At 43.2% G+C, this 13,334-nt stretch overlaps 1 protein-coding gene across 1 annotated transcript; it reads right to left on the reverse strand.

The window, feature by feature from the left end:
* Positions 1–3,218: 3,218 nt before the first annotated feature.
* On the reverse strand, positions 3,219–10,807 carry LOC115457569 (killer cell lectin-like receptor subfamily F member 1). The gene is made up of 5 exons (XM_030187027.1): positions 10,651–10,807; positions 5,707–5,805; positions 5,257–5,379; positions 3,765–3,919; positions 3,219–3,313 (listed from the first exon to the last, which is right to left on the reverse strand). Exons 1-5 carry the CDS (start codon positions 10,733–10,735, stop codon positions 3,227–3,229), a joined length of 549 nt encoding a protein of 182 aa, XP_030042887.1. The 5' UTR covers positions 10,736–10,807; the 3' UTR covers positions 3,219–3,226.
* Positions 10,808–13,334: the final 2,527 nt, after the last annotated feature.

Here is a 13,334-nt window from a genome sequence, read left to right on the forward strand (position 1 = left end):
AAATTCTGTGCTTTCTTAGACTGCAGCAGTTCCTTTGTGGCAGATCCATGCTAATGTGTTCCTGCAGTCCTCCCAGTATAGATTTTGACCTTTCACAGTCCCACAGCTGTTGTCATCTACAAAACCGATGATCTTGAACCTGCAGTTACAAAAGGCAGAGTGATGGGGAGAGAGACACTGGAAATTTGTAAAAAGCAGTTCTTTTCTCCTCTGGAGAGCAGGTGTGCATTTTAAACTTTTTCCCAAGCTGTAAATTTACCCCTCCCCCCCCCCCAGCAGCGAAGGATAAATTCAGAGTCAGGGATGGAAATGTTCCTTTGTGGTGCCATCACATCCGAGGTTGATTAGGCAAGCTACTCCAGTCTGGGTTTGCTCTATTTGTACGTGTGGACTTAGTGCTGACCCCCCTCCTCCTACCCCCGCCCCCCCCCCCAAGAAGCAGAATTATAACTGCATGCATAGAGTGGGGCAAAGCAGGACTGGAGCAGCCTGTTAAATTGAGATGGGGGTGATCGCACTGGAAGCTTTCCTGAGAAATTGTAAAGCCAGAACTGCAGTTTCCACAAGTAACCATAAGGTGGCACTATGACTCCAGAAATGATGAAATTCACTTTTACTGTTGTTCCATGTGAAATTACTACTACTACTACTATTTAACATTTCTAGAGCGCTACAAAGTGTACGCAGCGCTGTACAAATACAGAAGAAAGACAGTCCCTGCTCAAAGAGCTTACAATCTAAATAGACAAAAAGTAAAGCATTTACTACCCTACAGTTGAACAGACTTTGTATTGGACCAATTTACTGACCTACAGCTGACTCTTATTTCTATGTATTCCAGTGGAATAACATGACTTTTCCTCTGTTGCTGTTCTAGAAACTAAAAGCATAGAAACTTGTAAGCAGGGGTGTCAGTTGTCAAGGTGTGTGAATATATGTGTATATCGCATTGTGGGTTGGTTTATGTAAGATATGTGGGGGAAGTGAGATCAGGGTGTCATGAACTAACATATACCTCCTTTAGGTTCAAACAAATGTTGTATTGTATGTTCTATTATCTATGTATCAGATGGTAATATGGAATGCACCATAATGTATGGGCGGAGGTTTGAGCTCAAGCCTAACAGTATTTAATGTGAGTAGTTTATGACCTATACATATTTATTATAGATGTATGCGTACACTGGTGATAAAGATCTACTTGGGCTCAGCTGTATGTACATACACAAATATTAGGAGGTGGAACATCATATGTGCAATGATGGTTCCATTGTGACACCACCACATATTCCTCTTGGGGATATAATGGGTGTAAACGGTATGGTCTGAGCACATTTAAAACACTTTATAATATTTATAGCATTTTAAAGTGCATATATAAAAAAAGATCAATTATTTTGAATCTATTATTATAGTGAGTTTATGGTTTAACTTGGTTTGTTGGATTTGTTCTTCCTGATTTTTTGCGATTTGTTAAAAGGTTTTAACCCTGACAGAAGTCTATTAATGCAGTTTTATTCTTGATAATGAAGGTTTCAGTTGCTCAGAGGTTAAGGGCTATGCTTTGATCCATATCCATAAATTTATGAGGTCTGTAACCACCATGGGGGCAAAGAATGCCACACAACATAAATTAATCAGCCCAGCACCAAAAATATTGTTTATGTTAAGCGGATATAGCTACTGACCTCAGCAGTGACGCCTTTCACACTCAGACACAGCCCAGTGATTCACTGTAATCATCATCGGTCCACCCATAACCTTTTATAGTCTTAGAACTTTTTGTAATTTTTATACATTTTTTAAAAACGCTACTTAGCTTTCACAGCGATTTCAAATTGATGCTGACAGTACCCACACCACCATGGTCCATGTTTCGAGAACCTGCTTCAGGATTTGAAAGCAATGCACATTATAAGAAAAAGCTGAGGCTACATCGGACCAAACCCTGCGGTCAGTAGTTATACCCACCTAACATTAAACAATATTTTTGATGCTGGGCTCATTAAGGAGTGGAGGAGTAGCCTAGTGGCTAGTGCAGCGGACTTTGATCCTGGGGAACTAGGTTTGATTCCCACTGCAGCTCCTTGTGACTCTGGGCAAGTCACTTAACCCGCCATTGCCCCAGGTACAAAATAAGTACCTGAATATATGTAAACCGCTTTGAATGTAGTTGCAAAAACCTGAGAGAGGCGGTATATCAAGTCCCATTTCCCTTTCCCCCTTTCCCTTATGACATCACAATATCAGAAGTGAGCCAAGTATCGGGCAATCAAGCCATTGTGACATCACTGAGGTTGGCTCTTATTGGTGGAATGAGTTGAGGAGTAGCCTAGTGGTCAGTGCGGTGGACTTTGATCCTGGGGAACTGAGTTCGATTCCCACTGCAGCTCCTTGTGACTCTGGGCAAGTCACTTAACCCTCCATTGCCCCAGGTACAAATAAGTACCTGAATATATGTAAACCACTTTGAATGTAGTTGCAAAAACCTCAGAAAGGCGGGATATCAAGTCCCATTTCCCTTTCTCCCTTTCCCTTATGACATCACAATATCAGAAGTGAGCCAAGTATCGGGCAATCAAGCCATTGTGACATCACTGATGAGGTTGGCTCTTATTGGTGGAATGAGTGGAGGAGTAGCCTAGTGGTTAGTGCAGTGGACTTTGATCCTGGGGAACTGAGTTCGATTCCCACTGCAGCTCCTTGTGACTCTGGGCAAGTCACTTAACCCTCCATTGCCCCTGGTACAAAATAAGTACCTGAATATATGTAAACCGCTTTCAATGTAGTTGCAAAAACCACAGAAAGGTGGTATATCAAGTCCCATTTCCCCTTTCCCTTAATTGATGTTGATCCATATCCATGCCAGCCTTGAGAAATAGGACTAGGGGCCACTCATTGACTTCTTAAACAGCAGTGGCGAGTGCCCCACTGGTCTTCAGGTGAACACTGCCCTCCTCCTCCCTCTCTCTCTCTTTATTCTTTAGAAGAGACAGATTATTGATCTGGGCATTAGGTCCTTTTCAGACAACAAATGCAGGTTTGTCTGTCCAGCCTGAGAAATGATTTGCATGTCTTGCATGATCTGCAAAGCCCAGCTGTAATTTCCATCGTACCCCTCCCTGATCTCAACCCATTTTCTCTGCACTGGACAGGCGGTTAGACATTTAAAGTTGGGGAGTAAGGGGCAGCAGCACTCACCTCACTGTATCTACAGCCGATCCTGTCACCCATCTCCATTGATGCCCGGGGTTGTGATTCTCAGTCCAATCCAGGCACGATTTTTCGCTTTTCTGCTATTGTGTATGAAAACCTGCAAGAATCAGGACAGAGGCATCTAATATTGGATAAGTAGGTAAATATACTTCCAAGAAACACTCCTGTGACATGAACTTACTACACTGTGGTTAAAGATGTGCAGCCCTGCAGAGGAATTAACATTAATTGAATATGATACACAGATAGCTCTGACCAAACAAGAGACAGCCAGGAAGTGAACAGCAAAATATAGGAACACTACTACAGTGTCAAAAATCCAAGTCTTGTCAGATTTGGCAATATTAAAACTTCTGTAGCAGGAGCCTCGTGTTTTAAGGGAGCCCCCATCATAACCAATATCGTAGGCCTTGCTCAGCAGTCTGTCTATATCATGGCCTTTTACTTTAGAATGTATTTTATAACAATAAAGGTTTATACTTTTGAAGTATCTGAATGTCTGTTTCATATCCCCCATCCTCATGGGCAGTGCTTCTTGTACTTCTTACCAGCTCACTCGCATCTTGTATCTCCAGAAGTTGGGCATCTCTCTTGGCGCAGTCATCTCTGCTGTCACTCCAGCTTTTGAGGGTCATGGAAAAGAAGTAACATTTCCCACCATGATGCAGCCAATCCCCGGCACAACCTGTGAACGCTGATACAGCTGGAGGAGACAGGGAAATAGATGTGAGGAAGTGCCCAGGCAAGCCATAGTTCCCCTTAAGATCACTCCAGAGGGAGAACAGAACAGACAAGTCCCAAGAAAAGGAATCCTCCGAGAGTGTCCCAAGTTGACTGCACTATCAAGAAGGTGTCCACCACAGTCTATAGGTAAAAGATTGCCATGGTAGGAAGTTGCATTGACCTATTCCGAGACCTTGGTCCTGAGTGTCCAAGCTGGAACCAGGTCTGGGTATATTTGTGAGTGATTTGGAACTGGCCAGAAGCCACTTTAATGAAACTGTTCGCTGTGATTTGGAAAGCGACTTCACTGACACAGTAATAAGCCTATGATTACAGAAATAACATGTTTTGTTTTACCTGCAAAGCCCTGTGCAGCTGTTTGTTGAGGGTCTAGGGCTGGTCAGAAAGGGAAGGGAAATGGGGCTTGATATACCACCTTTCTGTGGTATTTTGCAACTACATTCAAAGCGGTTTACATATATACAGGTACTTATTTTGTGCCTGGGGCAATGGAGGGTTAAGTGACTTGCCCACAGTCACAAGGAGCTGCAGTGGGAATCGAACTCAGTTCCCCAGGATCAAAATCTAGGCTACGAGTTCACTACATCTTTAATGGAAATCTCAGAGGGATTCAGAGCATAGCCATCTCCCCTCTGCCCTGGAATCTCCTTAGACAGGTTGGGGGTACAATTAAACATACAGTACATCAAGGCCTTTTTGGGGTCTCTCTCCATCTCAACCTCTGTTCAGACCCTGTGATACAATGTCTTACAGGGAATTACTTAACCTTCCACTACCTGATAGGAATAAGCAGAACCTGAAATAGCATCTCAGCACTGATAAATACCTGGTTCTGCTGCCCACTTGTGAGATTCTGCTGATAGTGCAAGATCACAATATTGTGTGGTACTAGTGATGGAGATGCTGGGGTGGTAGGGAAGGCTTGTTGTTAACTGTATAGTTGAGCTGTAGGAGAGGATACTCATGGTTTGGAGATGAGGATGCTAGTGATGAAGACACTGGAGATCAGATGTTGACACCATGATACTGTTGGTCCTGGTTGAGTGTATGTGTTAGTGTTACTGGGGATGGAGATATTGGTGACACTGATGGTGTTCATGAATGTGTTGCTAATGGTGCCGGGAGTTGAAGTCTGGTGATGGTTAAGGTGTTGGTCATGGTTGTCTGATCTGCTGCCGATGGTGGTAGTGACAGTAAGATTAGGGGAGGGGTGAAAGGGAGAAGAGAGAAGGCAAGTAGAGAGAAGGGTGGTCTGATCTTTCTTCTGCCATCGCATACTCTGTTTCTATAATTCACCTGCAGTAATGTTCTTTGACTCTCGATGTGTGCCCTGGTTCTGAAGACACTGTGAGCTGTCAAGGTCGGACGTGTTTATGGAAGGTCCTTCTCCATTACATCCAGTGGGATGGTACCAGAAACCTTAGAAAGAGGGAGAAACAGGTCACATTGATGACAATATCAAGATGTCTTATCTATGACACTAGAACAGAGCAGTGAAGTAGGCCACAGATGGAACAACGAAGCCACACATTAGACTTTATCAAAGGATCCAACATGGCCCATATTTTGACAGAAGCTTGCATCAGGGATCTAAACCATGATGCAGTGCATTAAAGCCAAGTTACCCAATGCATGAAGCCCAGTGCACTGTCTACACCAGCCCCTCATTGCCCTGGCTCTGATGGTTATATGTAACTCTACTTTTCCCCAAGTCACCTCTGAGAAAGAACACAATCTGCTGCTTACCCCGGAGACTCAGAGCGATCACAGCTCCAAGCAGCAGAAGATGCCCAGCACCTCCGATGCCCAAAGCTATTCTGTGCCAATGCGGGCACCTCTGTGCAGCTGTAGAGAGATCAGAAACAAAAAACATCAGTGATACAGTGTCTGGAGCTGAGACATTGTTGAACGCTCCCTGCTTCTTCCAAGAGAAGGTCCTCCATCTCCCCTCTCCCTCTCTCTGGGCCCTTTTACTAAGCTGTGTAAGCGTCTTCATGCAACCAACGCATGCCAAAATGGAGTTACTACTACTACTATTTATCACTTCTATAGCACTACAAGGCATACGCAGCGCTGTACACCATACATGAAAAGACAGTCCCTGTTCAAAGAGCTCACAATCTAAATAGGACAGGCAAACAGACAGAACAACTAAGAGGTAAGGGAATTAAAGAGGTGGGGTTAGAAGGGTACAGGGCAAGTGAGTAGTGGTTAGGAGTCAAAAGCAGAGTTAAAGAGGTAGGCTTTTAGCCTGGATTTGAAAACGGCCAAAGATGGGGCTAGACGTACAGGCTCGGGAAGTCTATTCCAGGCGTGAGGTGCAGCGAGATAAAAGGAACGGAGTCTGGAATTAGCAGTAGAGGAGAAGGGGACAGACAAGAGAGATTTATCTACAGAACAGAGTACCCGAGGGGGGGAGTAGGGAGAGACAAGAGTGGAGAGGTACTGGGGAGCGGTAGAGTGAATGCACTTATAGGTCAGTAAGGTCTTGTGGTAATTTCATTTTGGAATGCGTCAAGTGGCATATGACGCCTGTAAGTCATTACCGTTCAGTTACCATGTGAGACCATACCGCTAGGTCAACGGCTTGCGGTAAGGTCTCAGACCCAAAATGGACGTGCGGCAATTTTCATTTTGCCGCATGTCCATTTTCAGCAAAAATTTTAAAAAGGCATTTTTTTGCAGGCGCGTTGAAAATGATTCTACATGTGTGCAAAACACAAGTCTACACTACCTCAGGCCATTTTTCTGCTCACCTTAGTAAAAAGACCCCTCTCTCAGATTCCGGAAACCTTACAGGCAGGAATGTCTGCACATATGTTACCGAAGTAATAAAGAAGTGCTGATAGCTGGGGGGGGGGGGGTTCTGTTCTCTTTTTAAATTTCTTCTGTTAATTTTATTGCCTGTACACAACATGGACTCATTCTCTGGATAAGTGGTTTACAAGTGTGAATAAATAAATAAATAAATACACCAGAAAATAAAAAAAATACAGTATACTAAAAATAACTGAAATCAAATTACAAAGTGCAGGAGAGAAATCCCATAGTCAATTCCCAGGTTCTGGCGCTGGTCCAAATTTCTCTTTCAGCTTACATTTCTGACTCTTTAACCTTCAGCTAATTTTCACGAGAAACCAGACTGATGTTTTCTTTTTGGAAAAAAAAATACGGTGGACACCCTGGATGGTATGAATAACATGAGGAGGGATCTAGTGAAGTTTGAAGAATGGTAAAGAATTTGGTTTTGGGCTCCAAAAACCTGATACAGTTTAGAGGGTGAAGTACTTCAGTGCACGAAAGAACAGCAGGACTAGGGGTTGATCATGTCTGACGATCTTAAGGTGGACAAACAGAACACTCCCTTGGAGAAATCTCTTCATAAAAGCAGTTAATAAATCCCAATAAATAAATAAAAGTCAACAGCAAAAGCCAGAAGGAAAAGTCCATAGACCGTTATTAAATGGACTTAGTGGATTTTCCCCATTTCTGGGATAAGCAGTATAAAATGTTTTGTACTTTTTTGGGATCTTGCCAGGTATTTGTGACCTGGATTGGCCACTGTTGGAAACAGGATGCTGGGCTTGATGGACCTTTGGTCTTTCCCAGTGTGGCAATACTTATGTACTTATGTACATAGGGAGAGGAATGACCAATAGGAAAAAGGAAGTGATGATGCCCCTGTGAGAATATTGTGTATAATTCTGGAGACCACACCTACAGGATGGAGTCGGTCCAGAAGGCGGCTACAAAAATGGTCAGTGGTCTTCGTCATAAAGCTTGTAAGGACAGACTAAAGAAGAAAGGCGGGAGAGGGGAGATATGATAAGAGATGTTTAAATACCTTTCTGGCATAAATGCACAGGAGACGAGTCTCTTTCAATTGAAAGGAAGCTCTGGAATGAGGGGGTAAAGGATGACGGTGAAAGGGGATAGACTCAGAAGTAACCTGAGGAAATTCTACTTTACGGAAAGCGTAATGTATTTGTGGAACGGCCTCCCATTGGAGGTGGTGGAGACAAGGACAATATATGAATTCAAGAAAGCTTGGGACAAGCACAGGTAGGGATTGTAGAGTTGAATAGTTGGTACATAAGTAATGCCACACTGGGAAAAGACCAAGGGTCCATCGAGCCCAGCATCCTGTCCACGACAGCGGCCAATCCAGGCCAAGGGCACCTGGCAAAGCTTCCCAAACGTACAAACATTCTATTCATGTTATTCCTGGAATTGTGGATTTTTCCCAAGTCCATTTAGTAGTGGTTTATGGACTTGTCCTTTACGAAACCGTCTAACCCCTTTTTAAACTCTGCTAAGCTAACCGCCTTCATCACATTCTCCAGCAATGAATTCCAGAGTTTAATTACACGTTGGGTGAAGAAACTTTTCTCCGATTTGTTTTAAATTTACTACACTGTAGTTTCATCGCATGCCCCCTAGTCCTAGTATTTTTGGAAAGCGTGAATATACGCTTCACATCCACCTGTTCCACTCCACTCATTATTTTATATACCTCTATCATGTCTCCCCTCAGCCATCTCTTCTCCAAGCTGAAAAGCCCTAGCCTCCTTAGTCTTTCTTCATAGGGAAGTCGTCCCATCCCTGCTATCATTTTAGTCACCCTTCGCTGCACCTTTTCCAATTCCACTATATCTTTCTTGAGATGCGGCGACCAGAATTGAACACAATACTCAAGGTGCGGTCGCACTATGGAGTGATATAACGGCATTATAGCATCCTCACACCTGTTTTCCATACCTTTCCTAATAATACCCAACATTCTATTTGCTTTCCTAGCCGCAGCAGCACACTGAGCAGAAGGTTTCAGTGTATTATCGACAACGACACCCAGATCCCTTTCTTGGTCCGTAACTCCTAACGTGGAACCTTGCATGACGTAGCTATAATTCGGGTTCTTTTTTCCCACATGCATCACCTTGCACTTGCTCACATTAAACATCATCTGCCATTTAGATGCCCAGTTTCCCAGTCTCGTAAGGTCCTTCTGTAATTTTTCACAATCCTGTCGCGAGTTAACGACTTTGAATAACTTTGTGTCATCAGCAAATTTAATTACCTCGCTAGTTACTCCCATCTCTAAATCATTTATAAATATATTAAAAAGCAGCGGTCCTAGTACAGACCCCTGAGGAACCCCACTAACTACCCTTCTCCATTGTGAATACTGCCCATTTAACCCCACTCTCTGTTTCCTATCCTTCAACCAGTTTTTAATCCACAATATGACATTTCCTCCTATCCCATGACCCTCCAATTTCCTCTGTAGCCTTTCATGAGGTACCTTGTCAAACGCCTTTTGAAAATCCAGATACACAATATCAACTGTCTCCCCTTTGTCCACATGTTTGTTTACTCCTTCAAAGAATTGAAGTAAATTGGTCAGGCAAGATTTCCCCCCACAAAAGCCATGCTGACTTGGTCTCAGTAATCCATGTCCTCGGATGTGCTCTGTAATTTTGTTTTTAATAATAGCCTCTACCATTTTCCCCAGCACCGACGTCAGACTCACAGGTCTATAATTTCCCGGATCTCCCCTGGAACCTTTTTTAAAAATCAGCGTTACATTGGCCACCCTCCAATGGGCAGACTGGATTGGCCATATGGTCTTTATCTGTCTTCATTTTCTCTGTTTCTCTAAATAGGCTGAAAGTACAAATATCCCTGATGACATTGGACAGGATGCTGGGCTCGATGGACCCTTGGTCTTTTCCCAGTGTGGTATTACTTATGTTTCTTATGTACTGTTTGGGCAACTGGGAACGGAGGTGCAAAACAGCATGCATTTACTTGACAAACAAATATTACGTTCATATTTGTCTCTCCCCTCCACCCCCTCCCTCCAACCCAAACATGCCTCTGGAAACTCAGTTGACAAGCTACATTTAGCCAATTCTACCCAGGTCAATTTCCAGATCCAGTGATCTTGGCACTTAGCAAAGGGTTAATATTGAAAAAAGATCTGATAGGCATCATATATAGAGACTGGGATGTACCTACTGCTTGGTAATTTAGATACAATTTGAATCACTTATCCTCCATGCCAGACCAGTCCAGGTCAGTGGTTTTGTCCCCTTTCTAAAATATGGAGGCAGAGAAATACTTGTCTGGACTGGTCTGGCAGGATGAATGGAGAGAAAAAATTAAGAGGTAAGTTTAAATTTCACTTTAGTGTTGGAGATTGTTTTAGTCTTTTCTAGAAAATTATCCTTTTTAGCTTTTCCTCTTCCCATTTCTATGTCTCATGGATTACCAAAATCTCTTTCCCTGTCTCTGTTTCTGTTTTTCTTCTCTCTCTCCCCCCATTTGTTTTTTTCCCTTCGTCTCCGTGTAAAATTGCTCTGTCTTGTTTCCTTAGTTTATCTCAAATCATTCACTATCTGTTCCTCTCACCTCTTACTCTATCTATCTCTGGTTATGTTGGCCTTCCTCCCTTTTGTGTCTTATGTACCTTTTTTTCTTGTCTGTATGTCTGTCTGCCTCCGTCCATCTGTCTTTCCCCTCTCTACCCTATTCTCTCTCCTCTCTCACTAACACATTGTCATATTAAACATGAATCAGTAAACAGCCCCTTAAAATGACTCAGTGTCTCCATTCCCATCCTCACAGTCCACCACATATGCACAGCAGAGGAAGAGAGATTAAGGCAAGTACTATCAGGCCATACCGCACCTTCCATCATGCCTTGTGACATCCCAGGATGGGGTCTCTTCTTTACGTCAAAGTTCAGTGTCGTGTAGTAATTCTCGCTCTGCATCCTCGCTCAACCACTGACTTCCAAACCGTAGAATTTGCCCAGTACAGATGACAGAAAATTAAGAGAAGGGAGAATGAGTTCCATCTGCCACCACGCAGGATGTGATAGTTTCTAAGAGATATTTGCAAAGCTGACCATTTCCCCCACCCCCACCTCAGCCAAGAGGAAGCTCAGGTGTGGTTTATAATTGGTCTTGCTTTTTTCAGTTAATAGGACTTTGATTTCTTCTACTCTGTATCTGTGGATCAGAAGGGTAAAGGAGTCATAATGGTTGTGGTAATGTGCTTTTACAGAGAGGAACAGGGCAGGGGGACTTTATCTAGGGAGCTGAAAGGGGGAACATCCATTCTGTGAGGGATTTGATGAGGAAGGGGAGAGTAAGGGACATGTGAGAGAGGGATAATGGTGGATTATGCTTTGGTGATGTGCCAATGCATAGGTGCAATCCTTGTGAGCTGAGTTTTTGTTAACAAGAGAATGTAATTTGCTTTGTTACACTTTTTGGCATTGGTTCACTTTAAATTTGAGGCTCATTTTCAAAGCACTTAGCCTTCCAAAGTTCCATAGAAACCTATGGAACTTTGAAAGGCTAAGTGCTTTGAAAATATGCCTCAAATATTTGTGTAACTTCAGCCATCTCTGAAACAATTAGATTTTCTGGACCTCTGATGGAGGCACATCACCAAAACATGGCTGTGATGGGTGTATGTTGGATTTCCATCTTGCGGTATGATCGTGATCAATACATTTTATTTCCCTGATGGATCTTTAGAGATGGTGTCATTTTGTTTGCTTCATTCTGGCCATCTCCGCTCCTTCTCTTTCCCATAAATGTTGTGAACCTCTAATGATTGTTTCAGCCTCCCCCAGGGACATCAGACAGTTTGCCTAGGACCACCACAATGTCTGCCTCAGCTTTTGTTGTAACCCTGGGCTCCCATAAGCCTAGATTTCCTGGATCTCCTGATGGAGGCAAATCACTGGGTCTTTTTTGGATTTCCATCTTGCAGTGAGATTGTGATCCATAAAGTTTGGTCCCTGATGAAGCTTTAGATGGTATCTTTTTGTGTCCTCCAATCTGGCCATCTTTTCTGTTTCATGTGTTGCTGCGGAGGTTTGTTCTCCAGTGTTTTTGTCTGTTATGGGTCAGGGCTCTTGAATTAGTCATCAGGGGTGAAATAAGGATGTTTTCTCCCTGTAAATGCTGTGAACCTCCACTGATTACTTGAACCTCCCCCAGGGACATCAGCCTAGAAAACCGTGATGTGCGTTCACATGTCCATCTCTATGCTTCATGTATAAGTTGAGTTATTTCTTTGCTGTGTAGGGTGGCCTGGTGGAGGCCTTTAAGACCATCATTTCTCTGTGATAACCTTTTTTTATTTCTTATAACCGCATATATCAACATAAAGTGTTCGTTCAAAGTGGTTTACATAAAATCACGTTCATAAAAATAAACAACATATCAACACACAATCAATATCTTAAAAACATAACAAATCAGGCACCTCTCAAACTCTTCATACGTCACTTATCCTGGGAAGAGCCATGTTTTTAATTTCTTTTCAAGCTGTTACATACATGTAGATTTATGCATGTGCACTGTTTATAGATATATTTCCTGCTGCTGTACATACATTTAACTGTTCTATAGGTAGACTGTCTGGAATGCTACTGATTGTTACTGCACAAGTTTTAATGAATGTTTCCAAGCATCTCGTATCTGATCCTTACTAACTTGATTCAGAACAGGTGGCCGAGTGGGTGAGGGTGTGGGCATCTTGGGGAGTTGGGACGAAAGTGGTACCAGGGATGAGTTTGGGGTAATGTGTGAAGAAGGAGTGTTAATGTGGGAGAATTGAGGGATGTGATGGGAAAAGGTGTCAAGGCACGAATGAATTATGGGGTGGGAAGAGCTGTCAGATGGGTGGTATTTCAGGGATGGATGTAAAAGGATGTATGGTGAGGGTTGGAAAGGGTTGTCAGTGTGTATGTGTTTGGGGTGGAGTGGGAGGGGATGTCAGGCATCAGTGTGTGTTTTGGGGTGGGATGTCAGTGTGTGTGTGTGTGTTTGGAGGTGAGATGGGAAGGGGTGTGTCAGTGTGTATGTGTGTTGGCAGTTACAGTATGTGTGTTACAGTTACTACTGTAAGGAAACTTGCAACATTGTCACACTGCTATCACCAGAGGTACCCTTATAAAGGTTGGGGTACCCTTCTTGGCCCTCATATCACTGCTTCCCTTCACTCAGTCTCAACCTGACCCTATCCCTGCCTCTTCCCTGTTCCTGCCATCCAATCCCCACGACCCCCCTCCTTTCTCCATCTTATTCTCTCTCATCAGGGGACTCTCAATTAAATCACATAGAAATACTTTTAAAACAAATAGGAAGAAATATATTTTTCACTTAACTAATAGTTAAGCTCTGGAACTCGCTGCTGGTGGATGTGGTAATGGTGGTTAGCATACCTGGGTTTAAAAAAGGTTTGGATAAGTTCCTGGAGGAAAAGTCCATAGTCTGCTCTTGAGATAGACATGAGGAAGCCACTGCTTGCCCCGTGATTCATAGTATGGAGTGTTGCTACTAACTGGGTTTCTG

This window comes from Microcaecilia unicolor, chromosome 14 (assembly GCF_901765095.1).
Source record: "Microcaecilia unicolor chromosome 14, aMicUni1.1, whole genome shotgun sequence".
NCBI lineage: Eukaryota > Metazoa > Chordata > Amphibia > Gymnophiona > Siphonopidae > Microcaecilia > Microcaecilia unicolor.

Excerpts from the sequence above, each read along its gene's own strand:
- LOC115457569 (XM_030187027.1), bottom strand. The coding sequence starts at position 10,735 with ATGCAGAGCGAGAATTACTACACGACACTGAACTTTGACGTAAAGAAG. Across the intron at positions 3,920-5,256 it reads GTCAAAGAACATTACTGCAG|CTGTATCAGCGTTCACAGGT; the intron begins GTGAATTATAGA and ends TGTCTCCTCCAG. Across the intron at positions 3,314-3,764 it reads TACAAGATGCGAGTGAGCTG|GTTTTCATACACAATAGCAG; the intron begins GTAAGAAGTACA and ends TGATTCTTGCAG.